The sequence below is a fragment of the Mytilus californianus genome, unplaced genomic scaffold (genome assembly GCF_021869535.1).
Source record: "Mytilus californianus isolate M0D057914Y unplaced genomic scaffold, xbMytCali1.0.p SCAF_6, whole genome shotgun sequence".
NCBI lineage: Eukaryota > Metazoa > Mollusca > Bivalvia > Mytilida > Mytilidae > Mytilus > Mytilus californianus.
In genome coordinates this window covers 25,821,543-25,847,805 of record NW_026262712.1, presented here as the reverse complement: position 1 = coordinate 25,847,805, position 26,263 = coordinate 25,821,543, and the positions used below count along the sequence as shown (strand labels likewise).

The 26,263-nt window shown below is 33.4% G+C and overlaps 1 protein-coding gene across 3 annotated transcripts in view; it reads left to right on the top strand.

Moving 5' to 3' along the window:
- Positions 1–26,263, top strand: part of LOC127706097 (E3 ubiquitin/ISG15 ligase TRIM25-like) — a 630,321-nt gene that overhangs the window by 280,613 nt on the left and 323,445 nt on the right. Inside the window, exons 1-2 of one of the 3 annotated variants that reach the window (XM_052210562.1) lie at positions 19,004–19,187; positions 20,797–22,840. In XM_052210562.1, the coding sequence (XP_052066522.1) occupies positions 20,807–21,757 (951 nt within the window). In that variant the 5' untranslated portion in view covers positions 19,004–19,187; positions 20,797–20,806 and the 3' untranslated portion in view covers positions 21,758–22,840. Of the gene's footprint in view, positions 1–19,003; positions 19,188–20,796; positions 22,841–26,263 lie in introns of those variants that run through there. The other 2 variants (XR_007984211.1, XM_052210561.1) reach the window with 2 other exon arrangements.

Below are 26,263 nucleotides of genomic sequence, written 5' to 3'. Positions count from 1 at the left end.
CCTTTCAAATAGCTGCAAAAAAGATCTCACATCTGACAATTGTGATGCTATCAGTGCTCGCCTTAAAGACATAACAACCATACAATCTCAAAATTTAAGTGAAAGGCAGAAAAGAACATTCCGTAGGGATGGCATCGAACATATCAATCCTTCTTTACCATCTGAAAAAAAGAGAAAACGAGTAAGGCGCTTTAAACGTAGGTCACTAGAGACGGATTCGCTCTCCAACATTGTGGTCAATCTTTCCAAACACCAGTTAACGGAAGCTGAAACATCTCTTCTCTCGAGAGGCTTAAATTTCTGTCCTTTACCTGCCCCTGTCAATGAAACTAAATTGTCGGAAGACCTTGACAATTTTGCCAGAAGTCTACGCATTAAGGAATATTTCGCGTCGAAGGAGACAACAACAGAGGCTCGGATAGCGACTCAGAAATTTCAGAAGACGAAAACAACTACAAATTTATAAAAAAGAGTACTTGGATCCCTAAACCGAGCAAAAATGCCACCTTGGAATCATCTATTGACAATTTTAAGTCGGACATTATTAGAAATACTAAAAATAACAATAAACCTTTTGACAATCTTACCAATGAAGAACGAACTGCACTGAAAAACTTACGATCTAACGACAATATCGTCATTAAACCTGCAGACAAAGGCAGTGCAGTGGTTGTCATGGATAAATCTGCCTATATTCAAGAGGCTGAACGACAACTTGGCGATGCAAGGTTCTACCAAAAACTAGACTCTGATCCTACAACATCTTTTAGCAGAGAAATAACTGATAGTTTGGTAGAAATGCACAACGATGGTTTCATCGATGAAAAGACTCTAGAATATTTGAAACCAGAAAATCCAAAACCGGGCAGATTTTATCTTTTACCTAAAATTCATAAGGCCAACAACCCAGGAAGACCTATAGTTTCAGCGAACGGTCATCCGACGGAAAAAATATCGGAATTCGTTGACTTCCATCTTCGTCAACATGTTGAGGACTTACCATCTCACATCAAAGATACTACCGATTATCTTAGAAAATTGCAGGCCTTAAATCCACTCCCCTCCGACACGACACTTGTCTCTATGGACGTCACCTCCCTCTACACGAATATTCCACATGCAGATGGCATTGATGCATGTAAAGAAGTTTGAAATTCCCGACCAGTGAAATATCCACCTACTGAATGCCTGGTCAAAATGCTCACGCTGGTACTTAAAAACAACAACTTCACTTTTGATGGAGACCATTATCTGCAAGTTAATGGAACTGCTATGGGCACCAAAATGGCTCCATCATATGCCAACATATTTATGGGCAAATTAGAAAAACAACTCCTTGAATCTTCCATCGATAAACCGCTTTCCTGGTTTAGATTTATAGATGATGTGGATATGAAATGGAATAAAAGTGACGAGGATTTAGATACATTCATCACTCATGCCAACAACATACATCCAAGTATCAAATTCACTCATGAGAAATCTAAATCCAAAATCACCTTCCTCGATACCTCCAGCTCGCTCACAGATGGCATCATATCCACTGATCTATATTATAAGCCTACTGACACTCACCAATATCTGTCCCCTAAAAGTTGCCATCCTGCTCATTGTACTAAGAGCATCCCGTACAGTCAGGCACTCAGAGTCAAGCGAATATGTTCCAACTCAGAAACAACTAAAAAACAACTACGTCAACTCGAAACCCGCTTGAAGAGAAGGGGCTACAAACACAAAACTATCCAAAAAGGCTTTCAGAAAGCGGAAACTATTCGAAGGAGCAAACTGTTAGAATACAAATATAAAAAGAAGAATAAAAGGACTCCATGTGTTCTTACTTACCACCCATCTCTCAAAAACAGCTTCGGTGTCATTCGTGAGCATTGGAAAACAGTTGAAAAGAATTCCAAACTATCCAAGATTTTTCCCGAGCCTCCCATGATAGCTTTTAGGCAACCCAATAGTCTGCGTAACCTGCTGGTGCGGGCTGAAGTGTCTGATAATAGAAGTACTTCTGGAGAATGTCGTTCGTGTGATGAAAAACGCTGCAAATGCTGCCTACAGATGCATCACTCATCAACTTTTCACAGTAAGGCAACCGAAAATAACTATAAGATATTTTGCAATTTTAACTGCAAAAGTATAAATGTTATTTACATTCTAGAATGTTCGGTTTGTGGCCTCCAATATGTTGGTGAGTCAAAGCAGCCTTTCCACAAACGCCTCAATGGCCATAGGAGTGATATTTCTAAGAAGCCACTTCTCCCAGTTTCTCAGCATTTCAGACAGTCTGGTCACACACTTGATGACTTTAACCGCATGAAGATCCTAGTGATTGAACATAACATTCACTGGAGTGATGCCGAGCGACAGGTTCGGGAAAGCTTTTGGATAAAGGAACTAAATGTACATCATCCAAACGGCATCAATAAAAAATACTAAGTTTTATTTTTCACTCATTTTGGGTTGTAAATATACACAGTCACGTATATTTGAGTATTGAGTTTTGTTTTATATTATGATGTTCAGGATTTTGGATTAAATCAATAGACCAAAACTTACCTGTATTATTGAGCTATTTTTATACATTTTATCAGTATTGTTAAAATAATTGACACCGAAGAAGGCTATTTGTTAAGCCGAAATATTTGTCAACACGATTTATTAACAACATCTTCGTATAATACCATCTTATATTAGTATCGTTGTGCAAATCTCTAGACTTATATCATTTTTTCCTTATCTGCACAGTATCGTCTATTCTAGACGATCCGGTACATAGTAAATTTGCTGGTTGGTCCTTTTTATAGACTTCTATATATATATATATACTTACACGACGGGTGCCACATGTAGAGCAGGATCTGCTTACCCTTCCGGAGCACCTGGTGGGGTTCGTGTTGCTTAGTCGTTTAGTTTGCTATGTTGTGTCTTCTGTACTATTATTTGTCTGTTTGTCTTTTTATTTTTAGCCATGGCGTTGTCAGTTTATTTTCAATCTATGAGTTTGACTGTCCCTCTGGTATCTTTTGTCCCTCTTTTACACAAAGAAGTGTTGAAATAAATTGAATACCTTGCATTTATCATGATTTTTTATAATATATGATCAAATCGTTGAAAGTCCCCTCCAAAATTTTTGAATTTATCATTTTGCAATGACAATATTCATATAATATAAGTCACACTAATCCATCCGTCTTTTTCATGTTTTTTTAAAATAGACATTAATAACATAATTTTGAAAGGGAAACAGAATTTTAAGACTCCTGCAGGTACCAGCAAAGATAATTAACACTATGTTTAGTTTAGCTGCAATCCTATCCATCTGTCCCTTCTTATGTTTAATGCCTTGTTCAAAGTGACTTCCTACCGCATATTACATAACATTTACAATACTAAAGATTTTCTACCACAGTTGTCTTTAGCGAAACCTATCGGACTTTTGGGTGCTTTTCTACTCAACTGGCACTTTATTTAACTTTTTTTATTCTTACGTCACTGATTAGTCTTTTGTTAGCAAAACGTGTGTCTTGCATACAAAATCAAAAGCCTTGTTTCGTTGATGAGATTTATGTTGCAACGAGGGATACACTTTAAAACATACATGGTCATTTCTTGTATTCTTGTCTTTCATCTTTGCTTATGAACTTTGTCTATAGAGTGTTGATATGCCATTTTGTTTTTCTAAGTTTGTATATAGATGAGACTGTTGGTTTTCCCGTTTGAATGGTTTTACACTAGTAATATTTTGGGCCGTTATAGCTTGCTGTTCGGTGTGAGCCAAGGCTCCGTGTTTAAGGCCGTACCTTGACCTATAATGGTTTACGTTTATAAATTGTTACTTGGATATAGAGTTGTCTCATTGGCACTCATATCACATCTTCCTATATCTATTGACATAGTTGTTTGTTTTCAAAGTTATTAGGATTATAACACATAGTTGATTGCAGAAACCCAATCCTTCATGAAAAAGTGGTAGAATGACATCAAAATAAGAACAATTTAGAAATACAATGCAAATATCAAAGCTCAGCACCTTTGTGTGCATGCGTGTACCAGGATGATAGGTGTTTGTTTGTTTGTAAATCATTGTATTACAAAATAGTAAAACATGTGTTTACTTTTTTTTTCTCTGTTAATCTCCTAATTATATAGTAAATGTTGAATTTGGAAAATGTGTTGTTGTCATATTGTTTGTTGTAATATTATTTCTATTAGTCTTCCTGAACAAACAATTATTGTTTGCCACTTGTCATAATGCAAACAACAACCATATATTGTGTGTTATCGTGAGAATTTCGCCGACAGTTATACTACTGATTTAATGACGAATGATTAATTTTAAGCAGTACTGACTTGAACTTATATTTATTGTGATTCTTAAATTATTTTTCATCGCTTATTTTATTTATTTTTTCTTCAGGTAAAGGCCTTTAATCTTAAGAATGTGTCTCTCGCTATTGTTGGTTATTATATGCATGATGTCAGCTATCCTACATTATTCAGATGGATATAGTGAGTATTTCTTTGTTTTAAAGACAAACGTGTTGAAAATGACGTTTATCAGCAACAGCAAAACAATCAATTAATCAAATCCTTGTCATGAAATAAACGCTTAGACGTTCATTTCCTAAAAACCAAATTACAATGGCGTCGGAATAAGCGCCGCTCCTTTTTATCTATACAAGAGAAGACCCCTTTATATATCTTTAAATGGAAATATAAGGAAGTTAACATTTATGGTTAATTGAACATTAAACAACCCACCGAGTGATACATTTTAAAACTGAGAGGATTAAAATACCAAAGGATATTTTAACTCGAAAACGAACTGACAATGCAATGTTAGAAATCTAGTAAATTGTGTGAATCAACGTCAGGATACATCCAGAAATTATTCCTATAAATAATCAATAGGTATGTTTAGATATGACCGCACGAATAATCAAGATGATCTATAGTTCTGCAAAAGGCTCACAGAATCCTGCTTAGTGTGGAATTCGTTGAGTTGCTCTTGTAAATTCAAACCTGGTATCAATTCCACTTCGGTAAGATACACGAGTAAAATAAATAGGCATGTGGTCACGATAATTTGTGTACTGTTGTGGGTCTTTTTGTCTGTTTAAGTCATGGCAATGTCACTTTATTTTCAACTTATAAGTTTGAATGTCCCTTTGGTATCTTTGGTCTCTCTTTTTGAACATATCCGTCGACATGTGAAGCAGATATTAAAAAATAGTAAAACATCTAAGAAATGACAACATCTTCAAGTTGATTTCTTGAAAACTCTCAATTAAGGAAATCAAAATAAGAAATGTTAGCTCCGACATATCGTATCAACTGTTAGATACATGCCTGATACGGAGGCGCTGCTGGAATGATGCTACAAAGAAATAGAAACATCATATAACGTTAGCTAAAATCATTTTACCTATCGTAACATTCAGGCCGTTTGCTTTTTCTGAGTTCTTTCAAATGTTGTCATCGCATGCGTTTTGTAGCTTACTTTAGCTTATTATGATTATCAGTTTCGTTTTGTAAGTTCTTACATTTACCCATAGTTGTTTATATAATGTCCAAAAACGAAATTTATTATGTAGACATTGTATTTAATTTTCAAATATTTAAACATTCTAGGTTCATGTCAGGAGATATACCAGGCGAACAATCGATATCAGAGTGGAGAATACACAGTTTATCATAGTGATAAATCTATCAGAGTTTACTGTTCTTTTGAAGAAAGCTGGGGGTATACCTATATTTCAAAGGCATCATATGGAACACCAGTTAACATGTCAAAGTTGTACTCGACTAGAAGGTTTGCCAAAACTCGTATACGATTGAGTAGCGGTACACAGAAAGAAGTTACCGTAGAAAACTTGTTATCATATCAAAGTTCGACTACTCTTCACTTCGCTTATAACAGTAATACGAATTACATGGGCCCAGAGATTACAAATGTGAACATTATGTCACCATACATCTTTCTTGGATTCTTACCGATGAGTTTAGCCACAAACTACAATACACAAGGATACCGAACTGCTGGAGTAGACTACACGTTTAAAAATTGTAATACTGATCCAAACAGCTACATAACGTTCTATTATAACCCGAATAATGCATACCCTGGTAAATAATGGTACACAATTGAAATACGATATATACAATAAATGTTTAAAAACAGAAATCGCAAACACTCCACCCTATTATGTCATTTGTAAGAAATCATTCTGTTCTGCAGACTATCTCGTAGAATAAATATGTATATCGATTTAAATTAAAATGGTTGAATTTTCAAAGTAAGATTTCTTAATAATTATAGAAACACAACATGGCATCCTTGTTTCATAATAAAAGCTTAAGATCAATACTTATCAAGATGAATAATTTTTTAATAACAATTCGTAGGCGATATTGAAAAAGTTACTACAAAAGTGAAATCCTCATGCTCGTCTTTCTTTGAAAATTCTTTTTTTAACAATTTTGTACAAAAGAATATGACAATTTGGATGATGATGATGATGGATGGCAGCTTAACGTCCACCAGAAAATTAATATACATGTTAAATGTTAATGTAATATGAATATTACCCTGTTTTGTACTAGACTGACTCGTTGAACTGGATTGTGAACGTGCAAATTCACATGGTAACAGTCCACAAGAAGACGGACATGTCAACTACCTCTAACACTTTATTCTGACTTTGCTCTTATTCTGTAATGTCGCATGTTTTGCGGAGAAGGAGCAAATGCCAATTTTAAAGTCTTTAGTTTGACATGGCCGGGGTTTCGTTCCTTGACCTCCTGCACTCGAGACAAACACGTTGATACGAGACAACAAAGGCTGTTAAACTTATATATATAACTAAAAGGACTAAAGTTTACCAATATGTTTGTTGTCATCCTTCAGAAGATATTACTTCGTCATATATATTACAAGTAATAAAGAAACGTCATTTCTGAGCACTCCAAAATAAATTATTTTATTTTTTTTTAACATTGCACAGACATCGTGGGTATTTCCAACCCTTTCATGACTGGATGGATTGATCGCTCATCCGTGTTAGCTTCGAATAGAAACATGGGTGCAGAATTTTATTTTGATTGGGAGATGCACATGGGAGGATGTGGTGGCTACATGACATCGCAATCAATACCCAATACAAGGGCAGCTTTGGGTTTACCTTTTGGTAAGAGTTTAACAGTACTGTTTTTTTTTTTTATTGATGTTATCTTTATTCCATGTATTTATACGCCAGTGTTCATTGGTAAGTAATTTTTATGTCATTTTGCCATCAACTAAAATATTAACATGATATATGCTGTCCGTTTTCACATTTTTCAAAACAACTTTGTTACTAAACGAATTCATACTTGCTCATCGTGTAGAGCTACTTTACCTGGGTAATTTTTTTTATTGAGTGAGCGTAAATCATTCTATCTGATTTGAGAATTGATAAATAGAATAAAAACCTGTTTTTCTTTTATTTTATTTTTTGTTTGTGAAGCAATATCTCCTTGTGACGGGGTCAACTGTCAAAATGGCGGGGATTGTGTTCCATCCGGATCCACAGGCACGTGCAACTGTGCCAATGGCTATCATGGGGACAGATATCAAAATCGTAAGTATATATGAATAGATATCTGCAATCAAATTTTGTAAAAACTTTTGAAATATTGAAATAACGACAAATTATAAATGTTTAAAATCAGTTAACGATGGCTGCAACACTTTTGTACATTTAAAAAAAATGAGAACAATGCCTTCAAAGAATTACAAGAACATATATGATAGGATACCAAGTGTATTTACGGTGATTGCATTTCTTTGACGCTAAGAAAAAAGCTTGTCATAACAAGCAATGACATATGTTGTAGGTTTTGTGCGTGTTGTGTGAACTCAGGTTTATTCCTGAAAAATGAATTATTTGAGAGTGCAGTTCAAGGTCAAGGTCAGATGAAATCTTTATTGTTACACAACTTATTGTCCTGGGGTAATACACCGTTTTACCAACCAAATAAATATTAGAAACGTATGTCACAAAAAATATAGTAACATCACAGACAAGGAAAAGTATAGCTTGGTTATTATTAGATAGAAAAAATCTTTACAAAAAAGCAACAGAGCTTAACGGAAAAATATAACCTACAAATAGGTGAACAGGACCATTATTGACAAAAACCTCATATTGAAATTCATTGACAAATCGCACCAATTTCGATTTTTTTATATGTTCTTTGCTATTGTTTTTTGTTTACTACTTCGACACTACTAAGGGTGTATACTGCAGGGACCACAAAATATTGCACCAACCGATTTAGGTCTTTCTTGTTAATATAAAGATCTTGGGAGTTCATATTCCTAAAAACATTGTTATTGGCTCTCAAATTAAAATGGAAAATATTAGGAAAACAATCAGTATTAGTTATATAACATATAAAGCATCAAGTTTTAATTACCTATACAATGCTATGGTTAAGGTGAAATAACTCAAAAGTTGACATTTTTTTCTTTGTGTCTCTTTAATTATGTGCACGAGTAGGTACACTGTAACAGTTGATGACTTAAGTCAGTAAATGTCCGTCAAGATTCAATTTGATAACAGAAAACATTAAAACAAACTTATCGTCACCATTATGATAGTTTTGCTTTTGATATAAAAAAACAAGAAAAAGAATACGTGTTATGATTACCAATGAGACAACTCTCCACAAGAGACAAAATGACACAGAAATTAAGAACTATAGGTCACCTGTTGAAAAGCAAAGCCCATACAGCATAGTCAGCTATAAAAGGCCCAGAAATGATAATGTAAAACAATTCAAACGAGAAAACTAACGGCCTAATTTATGTACAAAAATATGAACTAAAACATTTCATCTATGTATTATGAGGACATTTACACAAAGGAACTGTCGTTAAATATATATGATATAAAGAACAATAAAAATGAAAATAACGCTAAATAATTGCATGTGTTCGAGGTTTTTTATAAATATATTCATCAGCAACGTTCAAAGCCAAATATTGAAAGCCAGTATTTTATATGTACAATTTGCCATCAGTTTATTGAGTACGAAATCAATGTTATCCTAGTGTACCCGAAATGTAAACATATACATTAAAAATATTTTTGGTGTAGGCCAAATGTTTTGAGTTGAACTTTTGAGTAATAAGAAAATGAATTAAGGCAACAGTATTTAACCAATGTTCATATCTCATTAATCGAGTAAAAAGAAAAGCAGGTAAAAATGGTAAATAATCCAACACTTTGGGAATCGCATATAAGCAAGACCAGGTGCGTCGAAAGTGTAATTATCCCCTGCTTTGCATGCTTTTATCGCTACGTGAATACACACTCAGTTAAAATGTCACAATTAGAAGTGAACACATACAGTAAACAAGTTCTGGAAAAAACATGTTAACTGAATTTAAAAACAGAGACAACATTATAGCACGAACTTAATCTGCTTTTTAACTTCTTAACTTCCAAATTGTATATTGATACAGTTGAACTGTAAAATTTAGAGTTATCAGGAAGTCGAATTTTTTCATGCTTTCTTGAATAAAAACTCATTAAAATCTAAGTTCCAGGAAACTCAATCGGGTATTTTAACAGTTGTCATGATCCGGATAAAAGAGTTGTACTTTTAAATCTGGGAAATTTCTTCTCCACGGAGCTACTTTGTGCTTCGATGTGTTCACAACTTAACGCATGTGCAGTTTTTAAATACCACAGCCAGGATAAAAGGTAATTTATTTGCTCATCATTTACCGTTTAAAGATAATTTGTTTACGAATGCTATCGTTCTTATGTCCTAACGTCAAAAGGATATCGATATAAATACAAAAACGACAGACATTCTATGACATTTTCATATTTACATTTACGTAATCATTTACTGTGCAAAATCGAAGCATATGATCCATGGTTTAAAATGCGTTTCAAATCTGTTTATAACAACCATTGTTTGTTACATTGAAAAAAAAAAAAAAAAAATAAAAATGTACGAAAGGAACCGAACAACGATTTGAAATGATATCTGATGACGTTAAAGTTGGTATAGATTGTGACCACCATGTGCAGCTTAAACTTGTCTGCTTGCATAAGCATGGACTGAGCTACATTTTGTATTAAATCTGTGGTTTATTTTGCCATTTATGTTGCAATGATTAACTGCTGTCCGAAAAATATTTTATAAAGTTAAAATCCGGCGATTTTTAGATCAAGGTAAATACGCCTTGCTCTATGGGATCGTGCAGCATCATGCTAAAACATATCAATTTTGCCGGTAACATCTTTTACATGCTGCTACAAAAATCGTGTTTATAACACTGAATCGTTCAATTTCCTTGGACACTCATTTTTTATTATACCAATGTCCAAATAATGACGCTTCCCCAGCAAAAATTTTCAATATCCGTCTCACAGGTAGATCGAAACACTCATAGCTGAACAAAAAATTGGACACAAGTTCATCAAAGTCAAAACACGCACTGCATGACGTGTGTGTACTTGGGTCTCAATATATCCAATAAAAAGTCTTCCTTGTTGGCGAAAACTATTTCTCACTGTGTCTTGGTAAATATTTTCTGAAAACCCGAGATACCAGCAGCAATAATGCTCGTTATTTCATACTAACAGGGTCATATTCAGTTGATGTAGTTGGTTTAATCTCTGCAAAAGTCTTGTAATTGTTAAAACTGTATCTTCAATAAGGTTATTCTTATTATAATGCAAAATGAAAAAAAAATAGTCCATTTCAGATATTAATTTGATGTAATGTTTCATGAAACAAAATTTCCGTGAAATGATAATATCGCATTTGACAAATAAATAAGGTGATTTCATATGTTTGATTTTGGCGTCAAATATTCAAATCGGACGTGCTAATGCTTCTTGAACGCCTCATAATGTCATAAAGTTAGACAAAAGAATATTTCAAATGAGTTTGCTTTTTGTTTTTTGTTTTTTTTATAATGTAATATTATCATATAAGGGGTGGGGGGGGGGGGGTGGGTGGGGGTACAACGGAACAGCAAAAAACAATTTCGTTTTTATAAGGCTTTCACGGTTGCCAGATTAAAAAATTCAACCTTCGGCTCGGCATCTGTATTCGAATTCATTATCGTTCGGGATAAAATAAAAACGAACATAAACGCCCTACACATGGTAAAATGAAGAAAATCTACGGTTGTCATGAATGATTTCTTAAACAATAATACAAGTACAATTTTGAAATTGTTAAATATATTCTACTTTCTGTTTGCTATATTAACAGATGTGAGCTGTTGTCCTTTGGGACGTACCCTTTAATAGATGATTCCAAACCTACTGAAGACGGATGGAAATACTACACTGAAAGTTACGCTGGAAAAAAGGCATGTGTTGGATGTTTCTTCTGTCGTTAGCATGTATGTCACTGCCGAAGACAGAAGTATTAGGTTTTTATTCTAAGCATCAGAAATCATGTGATTTTTAAAAACAAAAGGAATATTTTATCGAACAGCAAGGCATGTTTAAAACTGTTGATTCCTTTTTATTGGAATAACTTAGGATATAAACAGACACAAAATTTATACAAAATGTATTTGTCTTTTTGAACTCCAAACTATCCTATCCAACACATGAACTCTTGGTCATGACTTTGGTAAAAAATTTTATCATATAGTTGTGGCATGCTATTCATTGTATATCTCATCTCACTCTGAACGGAGTGTGATGTAAATAAGCAATACGCACTGTGTGACGATATTGCGATATTTCTAGTGAGTATTAGTTAGGTCAATGATGAATTTGTTCCTCAGCAACGGCACTTTGTGATTTCTGTAAACAAAATATACAAGACACTCGCATGTTTCACCTTAAGATTTTGTTTGTCAAAATTGATTACATCCTGAAGCGTGGAAACAGCTTGAAAACAACAGTACTAGTATACGAAACACAACATATAAAATTAAAGACCGAGTAATACGAGCCCCACCAAAAACCTGGGAGAATCTCCGTGTTGTCGTACAGATGTGATGTCGCCAACTAAGTCGTTGGGTTATTATGGCATTTTATATATAATATTGATAACAGTTTGATGTTATACCATTTCATAAATTTTGTAATTAGTCTGTTCTGTGTTTAACTTTTTTACCTTAATTTACTTATTAATGAGGTTCTACTTTGTTGTCCAATCATTGTGTTAGGTATTTTTTTATCAACAACTTTCCTTAATTTATAATCTAACGCCACAAGTAAATGCTACAGTTGTTTTATGCATTGAAGTTTTGGGCGAATATATTATGTTTGAGTAACATTCTTCTTGGAACATTCTTGGATGTGAAACATTATATTTTTAGGTACTTCAAACAATATAAACATGTAGGTCCGGACGATTTCATCTCAGCAGATAAAGAACTTTTAGTTAATGTTAAAATTCGTAAACTTGGTAACCTTAAACGGTAGTTTAACAATTGCAAGCATTCGTACAAGGATATGATTTGTCTTTATTTCAGTTTATTGTTTGTATTTGTATTTTTTTTATTACTCGTTCATTAAACAGTTTACGCTTTTATCTTTATTTTGATTTTTGTGAATTCTGATTGTCTTAATATGTATTACTAAGAAAACAAACTCATTAAAGCAACCAGATTTTTAATTAAGTAAGTCAGACGCACAGGAAGGAAGGGCTTAAATTAAGACTACAACTGGAAAATTGGAAAGTTGGAGACATTTTACGCAACGACAGACAGAGTATGAACCCAACAAAGAGTTATTGGAACGGTTTTATTCACACACAGATCACGTAAATCTCACCTTCAATTTATCCTGGATTACACGAATTCATAATAACTTAGCTTATGAAAGAGAAACTGGGTTCACTATTCTCCTGTCGAAATCAAAATGTTATTCATTACTTTTTCACGCTTCATGTACTTGCACTCAACTAGATGCAGCTTGTTTTCCTGTAAAATGACACACTTTTCCAAAGAGTTTTGAGTGCATAGCGTCAAAAAGAGAATCATCGATCGTGTCTTTTGTTATGAAAAAAAATATAAATGGAAATTACGTAACCTTAGCATGCTTAACAAACTAATATGTATAATATATTATTTCATAAATATTAAAGAATATAATTATAGATACAACTGTGATCATCACTTGTCTCATATCACAGACATGTCAAAATAAACAGCAAAACTAGATATTACATTTTAAATAGAAATTTTTGTCGACGTGTTTGTGCAGTATAATACTTACCTAGCCATAAATTATGTTCGCTTATCAAAATACTCAAAAAGTTAAATAAAAAAAATACTGAACTCCGAGGAAAATTCAAGACGGAAAGTCCCTAATCAAATGGCAAAATCAAAAGCACAAACACATCAAATGAATGGACAACAACTGTCATATTCCTGACTTGTATTCAGCCTCATATGAAAAAGTTTATATTTTTCTGGCATTGACCTAATAGTGTGTATCTATTTATATAATCTATACTATGGCAAAAAATGATAAACACAAAACTTACCCCCCAAAAAAAAAGTCGTAGATTAGGTGCTTACTGTGAAGCGGTAGATGAATTTAAACTAATAAATGCATATTTTTTCGATAGACATAGTTGGGTTATTTTTTTTAAGAATTTGTGTTCTGAAAATCTGAATACATGAGGTGTTATTTGTTTATATTATATAATTTTATCATTTTTTTGGACTGTTCTTAAAAAGGACTGTAAGTGACAATCCTGCGTCTCCGTATGCGTCTTGAACAAAAAGAACACATAAAAGAAAAAAAAAATGATTATGGCGAGGTTAATCAAAATGATCATGTATGGAATACTTTTTACAGCATGCTTAAGTATATCGTTTGATTTGTATAGACAAAGGTATATAAATATCTATACTATATGTCAGGTTCTATATTACACAGACTTTAGATAGACAGACAATTACTTTTAAAGCAAATACTGCCCATCAAATATCCATAAACTACATACATATAAAGAAAAACAGCATTGATGTAATATAAGACATCGACTGATAGAGTTCTTCGGTTGGGAAGGTTCATTCAGTTTTTGTTACAGTCCTTAAGTCATTACATCAACATATTCATTGAATACATATGGTTTATGCTTTAAGAGTGCCTAGGGAATATTTGCACCATATTAATTTCAAAAACACCACATGAGCATTATATTCGGCTTATTTGCGAGTCTAATGGAAATGATATTCGAAAGCAATGTGGGTTATAGAATATCTAACATGTCCAATGGGATAACTATTCTATGCAACATTGACATAAAAATAGAAATGTTATAAAAGATAAACATACTTATTGAATTTCCGCATCATTTGAATGCTTACAAAGTGATATATTTAAAGCATACTTATATATCTCAACTTGTTTGATTTGCTCGTGTATGTAACAACGTATTTGAATTCAACGAAAGAAATCTCTGTATTACTGAAAATTATTACACCAGGGTTTTCGATATCACATACTAGTCAAAACATTTACTAAATTTTATCATTGGTACAAGGACATGTCAGGTCTTTCATGATTGCATATTTTGGTATTAATATTGATTTACTCATAGGGTCTTTGCATCGGAAATAAATACATTAATTACAAAACCAGTTGTTGGCATGATATTGATTATGTTCTTCTCATATGTTTTATGATGGTATCATACTAAACCCCTAACGGGAGGGATTGTACTTGATTTTCATATAATTAAGACATAATATTTCAATCAGTTTAATTGAGGTCTGGAGCTGGCATGTCAGTAACTGCTAGTAGTCCTTTGTTAATGTATTTTACTTTGTTTCTTTTGTTACCTATTCTGACATCGGACTCGGACTTCTTTTAAACTGAGTTTTTCTGTGCGTATTGATATGTGATTCTTTATTCTACATTGGCTAGAGGTATAGGGGGAGGGTTGAGATCTCACAAAACATGTTAAACGCCGCTGCAATTTTAGTTCTTTTATATGTTTTGGAGTTTAGTGTGACGTCCACTTTCACTGAACTAGTACACAATTTTGTTTAGGGGTTAGCTGAGGACCACCTCCGGGTGCTAAATTTTCTCGATGTGTTGGAGGCCTTCGGCTGTTGTTTGCTCTTTGGTCGGGTTGTTTTCTCTTTGACATATTCCCTATTTCCATTCTCAATGTTATTACATTATAACTACATTTTTTTCCGATATGTATCTGCAAACTGTCTCGTTTAATTATGAGTATACCAACTGATATAAAATAAAATTGTATTTGCATACTTCCAGATATGATTGTTCATGTATTTTTGTAAAAGGTTTTAAATCTTGTACTAGCAAATAGCAGATACGGGACTTTATTTATCATTGATGTATTTGGACTTTATCTGACTTGTTGAATATTACTTTGCAATGCACCCATTGATAAAATTGGGGAATGTGGCGATTTAAGAGAATAACGTTTTTATATTCAGATCTGTGTTATTAATTGACTGATTGATTGGTTAAATGATTTCTCGGTTTGAATGACATTTTGTGATTTTCACAAGACAGGACAACAATAACACAGGATATATGTTGCTCTATCAAAATAAACTATCCATGAATTCTCTCTACGATTTTTCATTAGTAATTAATCAATAAAATTACTTCAACATAAAATTCAAATCCACCAAAAAAAAAAAAAAATATAGGTTTTTTGCATTTAACTTAATATTAGGGATGTCAACTCGGTGAAGATTTACTAATCGATTACTCGTTGGATTTACCGAGCGATACTCGAGCGCTCTCAATAAAAATATTTATTTGAATGTAAGAAAGCAACAACATTCTAACAGGACACCGATTAGTCGAGTATCATTTTGGTAATCGATACTCGGTACTACCGAGCGATACTCGAGTACTAGAGTACTCGTTGCCATCCCTACTAAATATACAAATACTAAATTAAGCATTCATTTTACACTGAAACATAAAGAATACATGATCATTTAAATAATGGTATGATAATACGATACAAATAATAAAAAGAAGTTGGAGATGTGGCGCACATGCAACGTACAGTTTAAAACCAAGAAGTTGTTGAGGAATGTTTCAAGGTCTCGACTCTTAAACTTATACGAGATATATTCTCCGTTTATTAATCTTTTACGGTTTTTTTTTATCATGATATTAATTGTGAAAAAATGCAATATTTTTGTAATTTTCTTCTTTTTTTTTTTTTAAATAAACAGACCAATAAACCCATAACTTTGGATTCTCAACTCTCCTGATGTTAGTTATACCATTGTTGTTAAATGATCATCAGATCATATTGACAGCATTTCAACTGTTTTGGTCTTTATACATCAACGGCTTTCAAATATTTGGCTTTGAGCGTTCCTGATGAAGGTTAATCCAGAGAAGCACTTCGGATGAATGAAATTCCTCCATTCATGTCCAGTGTACAAAGTAGTACCGATATTGTCGACATCGCAAAGTTGACAATGTCGACACAATATTGTACAACGTTGTCTATATCGTTTCATACTCTTGTCTACATCGTTGACATTGACAATATCGCGACGTAGACAATGTCGACACGATATGGTACACCGTTGTCGATATCGTTTCATACTCTTGTCTACATCGTTGACATTGACGATATCGCGAAGTAGACAATGTCGACACGATGTTGTACAAGGTTGTCGATATCGTGTCATACTTCTGTCTACATCGTTGACCTTGCCTTTATCGCAAGGTAGACAATGTTGACACGATATTGTACTACGTTGTCGATATTGTTTCATACTCTTGTCTACAAGGTTGACATTGACGATATCGCAAAGTAGACAATGTCAACACGATAGTGTACAACGTTGTCGATATCGTTTTATACTCTTGTCTACATCGTTGCCATTGCCGATATCGCTAACACATTACTCGTGTTTACATTGTTAGTTTTGAATACAACTTTGTCGACATGGTGTTGTACTACTTTGTCGATTTGTTTTTATCATCTTGTCTCTGCATGGTTGGCATTTCCGACATCGCGAAAAAAGACAATGTCAAAACACTATTTTACAACGTAATCTATTATGTCAACATCACAAAGATGATGATGATGATGATGATGATGATGATGATGATGATGATGATGATGATGATGATGATGATGATGAGGAGGAGGAGGAGGAGGAGGAGGAGGAGGAGGAGGAGGAGGAGGAGGAGGAGGAGGAGGAGGAGGAGATTTTCAAACATTAAAAAACTGTCCAAATAAGTTCTACTAATAAGAACATCGACACAGGCGTAATATAAACACATTATTTGAAATTGAAATTGATAAACGTCTTGTCTCTACATGGTTGGCATTGCTGACATCGCGAAAAAGACAATGTCAAAACACTGTTTTACAACGTAATCTATAATATCAACATCGCAAAGATGATGATGATGATGATGATGATGATGATGATGATGATGATGATGATGATGATGATGATGATGATGATGATGATGATGATGATGATGATGATGATGATGATGATGATGATGATGATGATGATGATGATGATGATGATGATGATGATGATGATGATGATGATGATGATGATGATGATGTTGATGATGATGATGCTGATGATGATGATGATGAGGAGGAGGAGGAGGAGGAGGAGGAGGAGGAGGAGGATGAGGAGGAGGAGAGGAGGGTAGAGATTTGCAAACATTAAAGAAATGTCCAAATAAGTTCTACTATTAAGAACATCGACACAGGCGTAATATAAATACATTATTTGAAAAAGTTGAAATCGATAAACTAAACACTTCTTAACAACCAACTGCTTTGACATATTTTACATTTATCAGTAATCAAATTATTTATGCTATGCCTTTATGAAATAATTACATAAATCCGAAAATTAAAAAAAAAACAACAATGTAGACGATGTCGTCACGTTGTCGGCGATGTCAACGATGTAGACAGGAAAGGGGACGATGTAGACGATTTCGTCACAATGTTGTCAACATCACGATGTTGGCGATGTCAACGATGTAGACTGAAAAGGGGGCGATGAAGACGATGTAGTCACGATGTTGTCAACATCGCGATATCGGCGATGTCAACGATGAAGATAGCAAGAAAAACGATGTAGACGATGTCGTCACGATGTTGTCAACATCGTAATGTCGGCGAAATCAACGATGTAGACAGGAAAGGTGGACGATGTAGACGATGTCGTCTAGATGATGTCAACATCATAATGTCGGCGATGTTAACGATGTAGACAGTATAGGGGATAATGTAGACGATGTCGTCACGATGTTGTCAACATCACGATGTCGGCGATGTCAACGATGTAGACAGGAAAGGGGACGATGTAGACGATGTCATTACGATAGTGTCAACATAGCGATATTGGCGATATTGGCGTTGTGAACGATGTAGACAGCAAGAAGAACGATGTCGGCTATATCAACAAGTAAGACAATGTTGCGTGCTGGTATGAAATCATGAACGAAGTTGACAATATCGGCGATATCGTCACTACATCGTGCACTGGAATACCTCAATTAATAATGTTGTCTTCATTTATTTGACAGTTATATTCCATATTTTCATTATGCCGATAGTCGTTTAAAAGTCAAAATATGTATTCTCATACCACATCTTCTCATATCTTTCATCTGAAATATCGCTTTAATACAAAACTTTTAGGAATTTTTGGTCCTCAATGCTCTTCAACTTCGTACTTTATTTAGCCTTTTACATTTTTTGATTCAAGCGTCACTGAGTGATGAGTCTTTTGTAGACGAAACGCGCGTCTGGCGGAAATATAAAATTTCAATCCTGGTATCTATGATGAGTTTATTTAATAACAGTGTTTAAAAAAACCCGTATTAAATAGGAAGAAGTTAACAACAAAAGTGGTGTCATATTTACGTGTTTAACCTTAATATTTCTATGTTGTAAATTTTAAGCTTAATCTTTACAAAGTACAGGTAAGCACACATTTGTTTATCCTTGATCTATAACAGATACACTGAATGAAGAACTATCTCCGTCGTATTGAGAGCTTTTTGATTTTAAACAGGTGTAAACTTTTAACTCAGGTAGATTGATAGTGCATCAGTGTCATTTATTTGAAAGGCTTATTTACTGAATTTGATCTCATTTTCTGTAACAGCTATATATATATATTCGGCACACCTGGTCAGTTCGTGGGGGTAAGTTTTGTGTTTATCATGTTTTGCCGTAGTATAGATTATATACATAGATATAAAATATTAGGTCAAATTCAGAAAAATATAAACATTTTCATATGAGGCTGAGAACACGGGGAAGAGCGAGGTTTTTACAGTTTTGTGCTGAATACAAAAATGCTTATATTTTTATAACATCGATCTTATATTGTTTTAAAACTGCAACTTGAATTAATACATTGATATATAGCTATTTAAATTGTAATTCAAATTTCAAACTTATTTTCATTACTTCATGAACCCCTGATTGTGGAAAAAAAGGTGATCCATGATGAAATTGACGTGACATTGCACAAACTATAGCTGTGTTACTATATTTAGGAAAAAAACACAACTAGTCGCAGTATAAAAGAGAGTTTAACTCTTTGAATAGAATAATATATATGAAATAATTACATCTATGACACATGCATACACAAAATGATTAAAAAAAAGTGGCGTTTAACAATTGCTTGACTCAACGCATTATAGTTTTTACAATGAGTGAAGGAATGCGTAAATGAACAGTTGTCGACTATGTTCAATGTGACAATTGCGCATTTTGTCTACATAAGTCTTGTAAGTAGCACTGTAATCAAAATAATCAAAAGTCAAATCAAATTCGAAGCTGAAAGGGATTGAAAACTAACAAATCGAATACAATATGCAAAATACGTTTAGACAATCCTTGGTTTTTCGAAATTCCAGCGATGTGTAAACTTCTGAATGATAGCATCAACTTTTGCCATGTTAACACAGACTTTTCAGCTGTAGCATCGACCCAAAAGCTTCAAAAAAAATATCAAAAGGGAACAGGCTCAACAGGCTCTTTTTTTTTCTTTTTATTTAGGATGCATTTTTCTAATGCAGAAGCAATCTTAAAGACAACCAACATTCCGTTCAACCTAAGCAATATCAACCCTTTGTGGTCATTATTTTTAAATGATAGAAATAAATTTGCACGATATTACATTGCTTATATCACTGTCTAAGCTGCTGTAATAGATACACTTTATGTGAACAGGAAATATTTGTGAGGAGAAAATAGTTATATGGTTATTTGACTAGATGATCCATTGTACCGAATACTTAATCAACATTGAATTACAATTGAAATATTGAAAGATACGCGGGCCTCGGTTGGGTTGTTTTATTTAATTGTTTACAATACATGACTAATGCTTGTACTGGTCAAATCTACGTGTATGTGATTGTCCACTTTATATACTTTACTCTATCGGTTAACCTTTTTGGTCTAGTGCATAAGGTCATAAATTATAAATAAAATAAGAATTCAACTCCTTCAGGTGAAACTGACTTACAGGTATTTAGCTATGTTGTTTAAGGGACATGTAATGTCATTAGATCATATAGCTTATCACGTGTCAGTTGTGTACACATTTGTGGTTTTCACATTTTGTTTTTGAATGTTCCTGATGAGATAAAACAAAAAAAAGCACTTCCATCACAACAAAGTAAAAGCGTTTTGTTCAATTTCTTATTTTGTTAAAAAAACATTTTGCCCTACTACAGGTGTCTACTACAGTTTCTTTCTATTTCTATGTGACCTAAGATGTTTATTCTTTGTCTGCAGAAAATTTAACATGACTTCCACAGTTGAGTGTGGTATATGTCATTATGATGATACTATCAAAGATGCAAGACAGTGGTGTACAAATTGTGAAGAAGGACTTTGTGAGGACTGTGAAAAAGTTCATAGATCTACCAAAAATACCAGAACCCACAAAATCATTTCCATTGATGAGTATCGAGAAATAAAGGATGTGTTGGTAAGCCATGTATGCGAGCAACATGGGAAAAGTTACGATTTGTACTGTCCTACACACGATAACGCTATATGTATCGTATGCATCGATCAACATAAATCCTGTTCTCAAGTCATTCCACTAACCGAAGCTGTTGTAAATATAAAAGAGTCTACTACACTTTCGGACTTAGAAGATAAGATAAATGGAGCGCTGCATAATAGTAAAACAAATATCATAGATATTAAGTCATCTGCTGAAGCATTCGATAAACAAGAGGAAAATATTAAGAAATGCATCAAGGAAGTGCGAGAAGAACTGAATAAACATTTAGATGAAATGGAGCAGAAATTGACCGAAGATTTTGCAACAAAATATGAATATTGTAAAACTGCATACGCAAATACAATAAAGCAACTAATCTCAGCAGACGACAAGTTAACAAAGTTGAGAAATGAAACTGAAAGCATAAAACGATTTGCGTCAGATGAGCAAATATTCCTAGGAACGCGTGCAATTGGCAAAGTGGTTGAAAAAGAGATAAATTCCATTAAAACCATTTATAACGCTGTTCAATCATATGAAATAAACCTTGAACTTGATGCAAACATTTCATCATTTTTAGACAACGTAAGTCACCTCGGCAGCATATTAGTTAAAGCAGAAAATGTCAATTTACAGTTTAAGGAACAAAAATTAAATCAAGCCCAAATGCAAGTTTCTCTGCCACTCGTTAATGTCGTACATGAACTCCAATTGAAACACATGTTTAAATTAGAAAAAAACTAGCTTGAAGATGGTCGTGACCGGTTGCATTATGTTAGCAAACGGAGATATGCTAATTGCTGATCATTGGAATAGAAACATAGTATTGATATCAAATGAATCTGATAAACCTGCCAAATACATTAACATTTCTGATTTTCCCTATGATATAACAATGATAGATCATAATCTTATTGTTATTACACATGGAACTAGTAGTAATACGTTGGATGTTCTAAATCTTAGTACAGGTGTTGTTGAAAAGAAGATTCAAACTCAACAATTTGCTAAGAATCATTCTACAACAGAAGATTGTTTCGGAATATCTTACTGGGACAATAAACGTTATGTGATGGTTGAAAGAGTTGGAATAGTCGTGCTCGACACATCAGGCAAAGCCTTAGAAAACCTGCCAATAGATACTGAAAAAGGTCGGAAAGTCGTCGTCTATAAAGATAGGATATACTATACTAACAGAAAAAAGAACACTATTCACTGCCTGAATACAGTAGGTCAGGAAATTTGGGTCTATCGAGATAAATCTATTGTTGAACCTTGTGGTTTAGCTGTAGCTAGCAACCTTGACGTGTTTGTATCATGTAGCAAATCTAACAATGTTATAGTTATAAGATGCGATGGAAAAGATAGCAAGATCTTATTGCGGAAAGGAGACAATCTAGTTAAACCTAAAGCAATACATTTCAATAGAGAAAGGAGAGAATTATTAGTATGCAATGAAAACAACCAACATGCTGCAGTTTACAAAATAATATAGAGTACTGTATTGTGGAAATATTGTATTTTCGTGGAAATTTGATTTTGTGGTTTTACCAAAGTCTTCATACAAGCCTAAACATAATTTGTACCTCGTTGAACATTTTAATTCGTGGTTCACCTCAAACCACGAAATTTACGAAAATTGGTATCCACAAATTGAATCCACAGTATCTAAAACATTAAATTTAAAAAATGTTATTCTTTTAACATTGTTTCCTTTATCGTAAATACATTGATGTTCTTCAATGTGATTGTCAATAACTCGCGGTGAATGAAGGTTTTTTTTATTGTTTTCATCATTGTACATCATAAATATTTCCATACACTAAATATAGTTGACCTATTGCATATAGTATTAGAAAAAAAACCATAAACTCAAAAACTTAACTTTGACCACTGAACCATGAAAATGAGGTCAAGGTCAGATGACACCTGCCAGCTAGACATGTACACCTTACAATCATTACATACATCAAATATAGTAGACGTATTGCATATAGTATCTGAGATATGGACTTGACCACCAAAACTTAACCTTGTTCACTGACCCATGAAATGAGGTCCTGGTCAAGTGAAAACTGTCTGACGTGCATGAGGACCTTGCAAGCTACGTACATACCAAATATAGTTATCATATTACTCATATTGAGAGAGACATTAACATTACAAAAAATCTTAACACTAAACCATGAAAATGAGGCCAAGGACAATGGACATGTGACAGACGGAAACTTCATTACATGAGGCATCTATATACAAAATATGAAGCATCCAGGTCTTCCACTTTCTTAAATATAAAGCTTTTAAGAAGTTAGCTAACACCACCGCTGCCGCCGCCGGATCACTATCCCTATGTCGAGCTTTCTGCGACAAAAGTCGGAGGCTCGACAAAAATCAGGAAGGTAACCACATTGTTATTGTATAGTAGTAAATTTTGAACATATTTTTGTAGTTACATTTTATAACATAAGCGGTAATTGATATATTTTAAATGATTGAGGGAATTACTCTATCTTGCTTTAGCATATTGGTAGGTTTTAATTCAATCATTCCTTCAATACTGATTTTAAATGATTTGGAATAACTGGAGAATAGTTTTTTTTAATTTTTATTTGTTGTAGCAGAATTGGTTAACATTGTTAGCAATTTAAGATATGATACAAATTCAAAAAGATTAAACTCTTCAATCTATTTTGAAACATATCTCTACACCTTACATTTAAATTTTCAAATTTCTAACTAAGGGCTTGACATGTATTTTGAATCGATAATTTTAAACTGTCATAATATGTTATCTAACTTATTGTATAGAAAAGGTTTAACAAGAAATACCTTTTTGAAATATGAGTCATAAAATATAAGATTTGTTATAGATACATAAACAAATATGAACTTTCCTTTTAAATGATCGACAAAATAAATATTCCCTCTATGACACGTCAGCATACAATGTCACCTTACATAGTAATGTCACATTACAGAAAGGACTTATACTTTGTCACATTCGAATTTTTTCAACTGAACAACTGAAAACAAGCGAATTAATCATATTAGGGCATTCTACTGCTTATCACTACTTGGCTTTGACTTGAGTACATTTTAGATATTAATATTCGGGTTTTAGTGTATTATCTGATACAAGTATTTTATAATGATATTTCAATAATATATTAGCCAAAAAGCCATAATGGCATTTCACAACAAGATATGATAATGAGATAAGTGAAAAGCCTTCCACTGTCCCTTCTTTTCCGTTGGTTCATATCTTATATGTGTATGGGCAGTAACTCGATATCATTAATTTCGTTTTTTTCAAACTTTTTAAGTTCCCTGGCAAAACACATCTTTCCTGTGGTATCCTTTATGTAGCAATACATGTAAAGATTTTAAAAAGGATCTGTTTTGAACACCAAATCTTATAAACAGGATTAAGAACATAAACTTTAAGAAATAGCTAACACTAGCATTATTTTCTGCGGATGCACCAACATGTAGTCTGTGTATTCAAGGTTCAGTGGTTGTCGTTTGTGGATGTGGATCATAAGTATTTTTTTGTTTTTTTTTTATAGATTAAAACGTTGGTTTTCCTATTTGAATGGTTTTACACCAGTCATTGTGGAGCCCTGTATAGCTTACTTTTAGGTATGAGCCAAGTCTCCGTGTTGGATACCGTACTTTGACCTATAATGGTTTACTTTTACATACTGTGACTTGGATGGGGAGTTGTCTCATTGGCACTCATACTACATCTTCTTTTATCTATTAACAATAGCTTATCAATAGTTGTTCTTTCTCTAACATACTGCAAGTAATGTTAGCACATATACAAATGATATAAGCAATACACATAAGATGTTCATAATTTCAACTAGAACCTCTAAATGTGTTGGAATAACTGGAGATACGATTTTGTTACATTTCTATTTGTTGTGGCAGAATTCGTTAACTTTGTCAGCAATTTAAGATATGATGCACATTCAAAAAGATTACAGCCGATTGCATTGAGTATGTTTACCTAACCTAATAATGACTTCACGGTTCAGCTAGCAAGCAAGCTAGCAAAATATATTACCTATATCTAAACACTCAATGCAATCGGCTGTAAACTCCGCATCTATTTTGAAACATATCTCTACATCTTTCATTTAAATTTTCAAATTTTTAACTAAAGGCTTGACATGTATTTTCAATCGATAATATTTAACTGTCATCTAACTTATTGTATAGACAACTTTTGACATGATATACCAGGTTGAATTATATCATATTTCAACCTGATATCTCATGTGAAACGATTTCTATACAATCAGTTTATAGATGTCATAAAATTTCATAATTTAACTTAACCTTGCTCTGTTGTGATAAACCATAAACTTATGAATTTTGATGAGTTTTTTCATCATATATTTTTGGTTTTGATATATATTTTGATAAATTCAAAGGCAAATAAAACCAATGTAAACACCTATAACCTCGTAGGAATAATCAATAGGCGTTACTTGCACACACTGAAATGTCTCACCTGATTATACTTTCTTATACCAGGAATAGATTATCTTAGCCGTATTTGGGACAACTTTTTGGAATTTTGGTCCTCAATGCTTTTCAACTTTATACTTGTTTGGCTTTCTAACTATTTTGATCTGAGCGTTACTGATTAGTTCTATGTAGACAAAACGCGCGTCTGGCGTATCAAATTATAAGCCTGGTACCTTTGAAAACTATTTACAAAACTGGATCGATGCCACTGCTGGTGGACGTTTTGTCCTCGAGGGTATCACCAGCCTAGTAGTCAGCACTTCGGTGTTGACATGAATATCTATTATATTGTCATTTTTATAAATTTACTGTTTGCAAAGTATAAATTATTCAAAATACTAAGGATTTTCTTATCCCAGGCATAGATTACCTTAGCCGTATTTGGCACAACTTTTTGGAATTTTTGGTCCTCAATGCTTTTCAACTTTGTACTTGTTTGGCTTTCTAACTATTTTGGTCTGAGCGTCACTGATTAGTCTTATGTAGACGAAACGCGCGTCTGGCGTATCAAATTATAAGACTTGATAACTATTTACTGACCGTTGATGTTGTGTTAAAAGTATTCAAGGTCAGGGAAAGAGTAAAAACGGCAACCAAAAGGTTTAACTAAAAGCATAACTGAAAGCAGGTCAGATAAATGCTGTCAGACAGACATATACACCACCTTAGAATCAGTACAATTAGCCTATCACTTATTGTTTTTGATGATTGAAA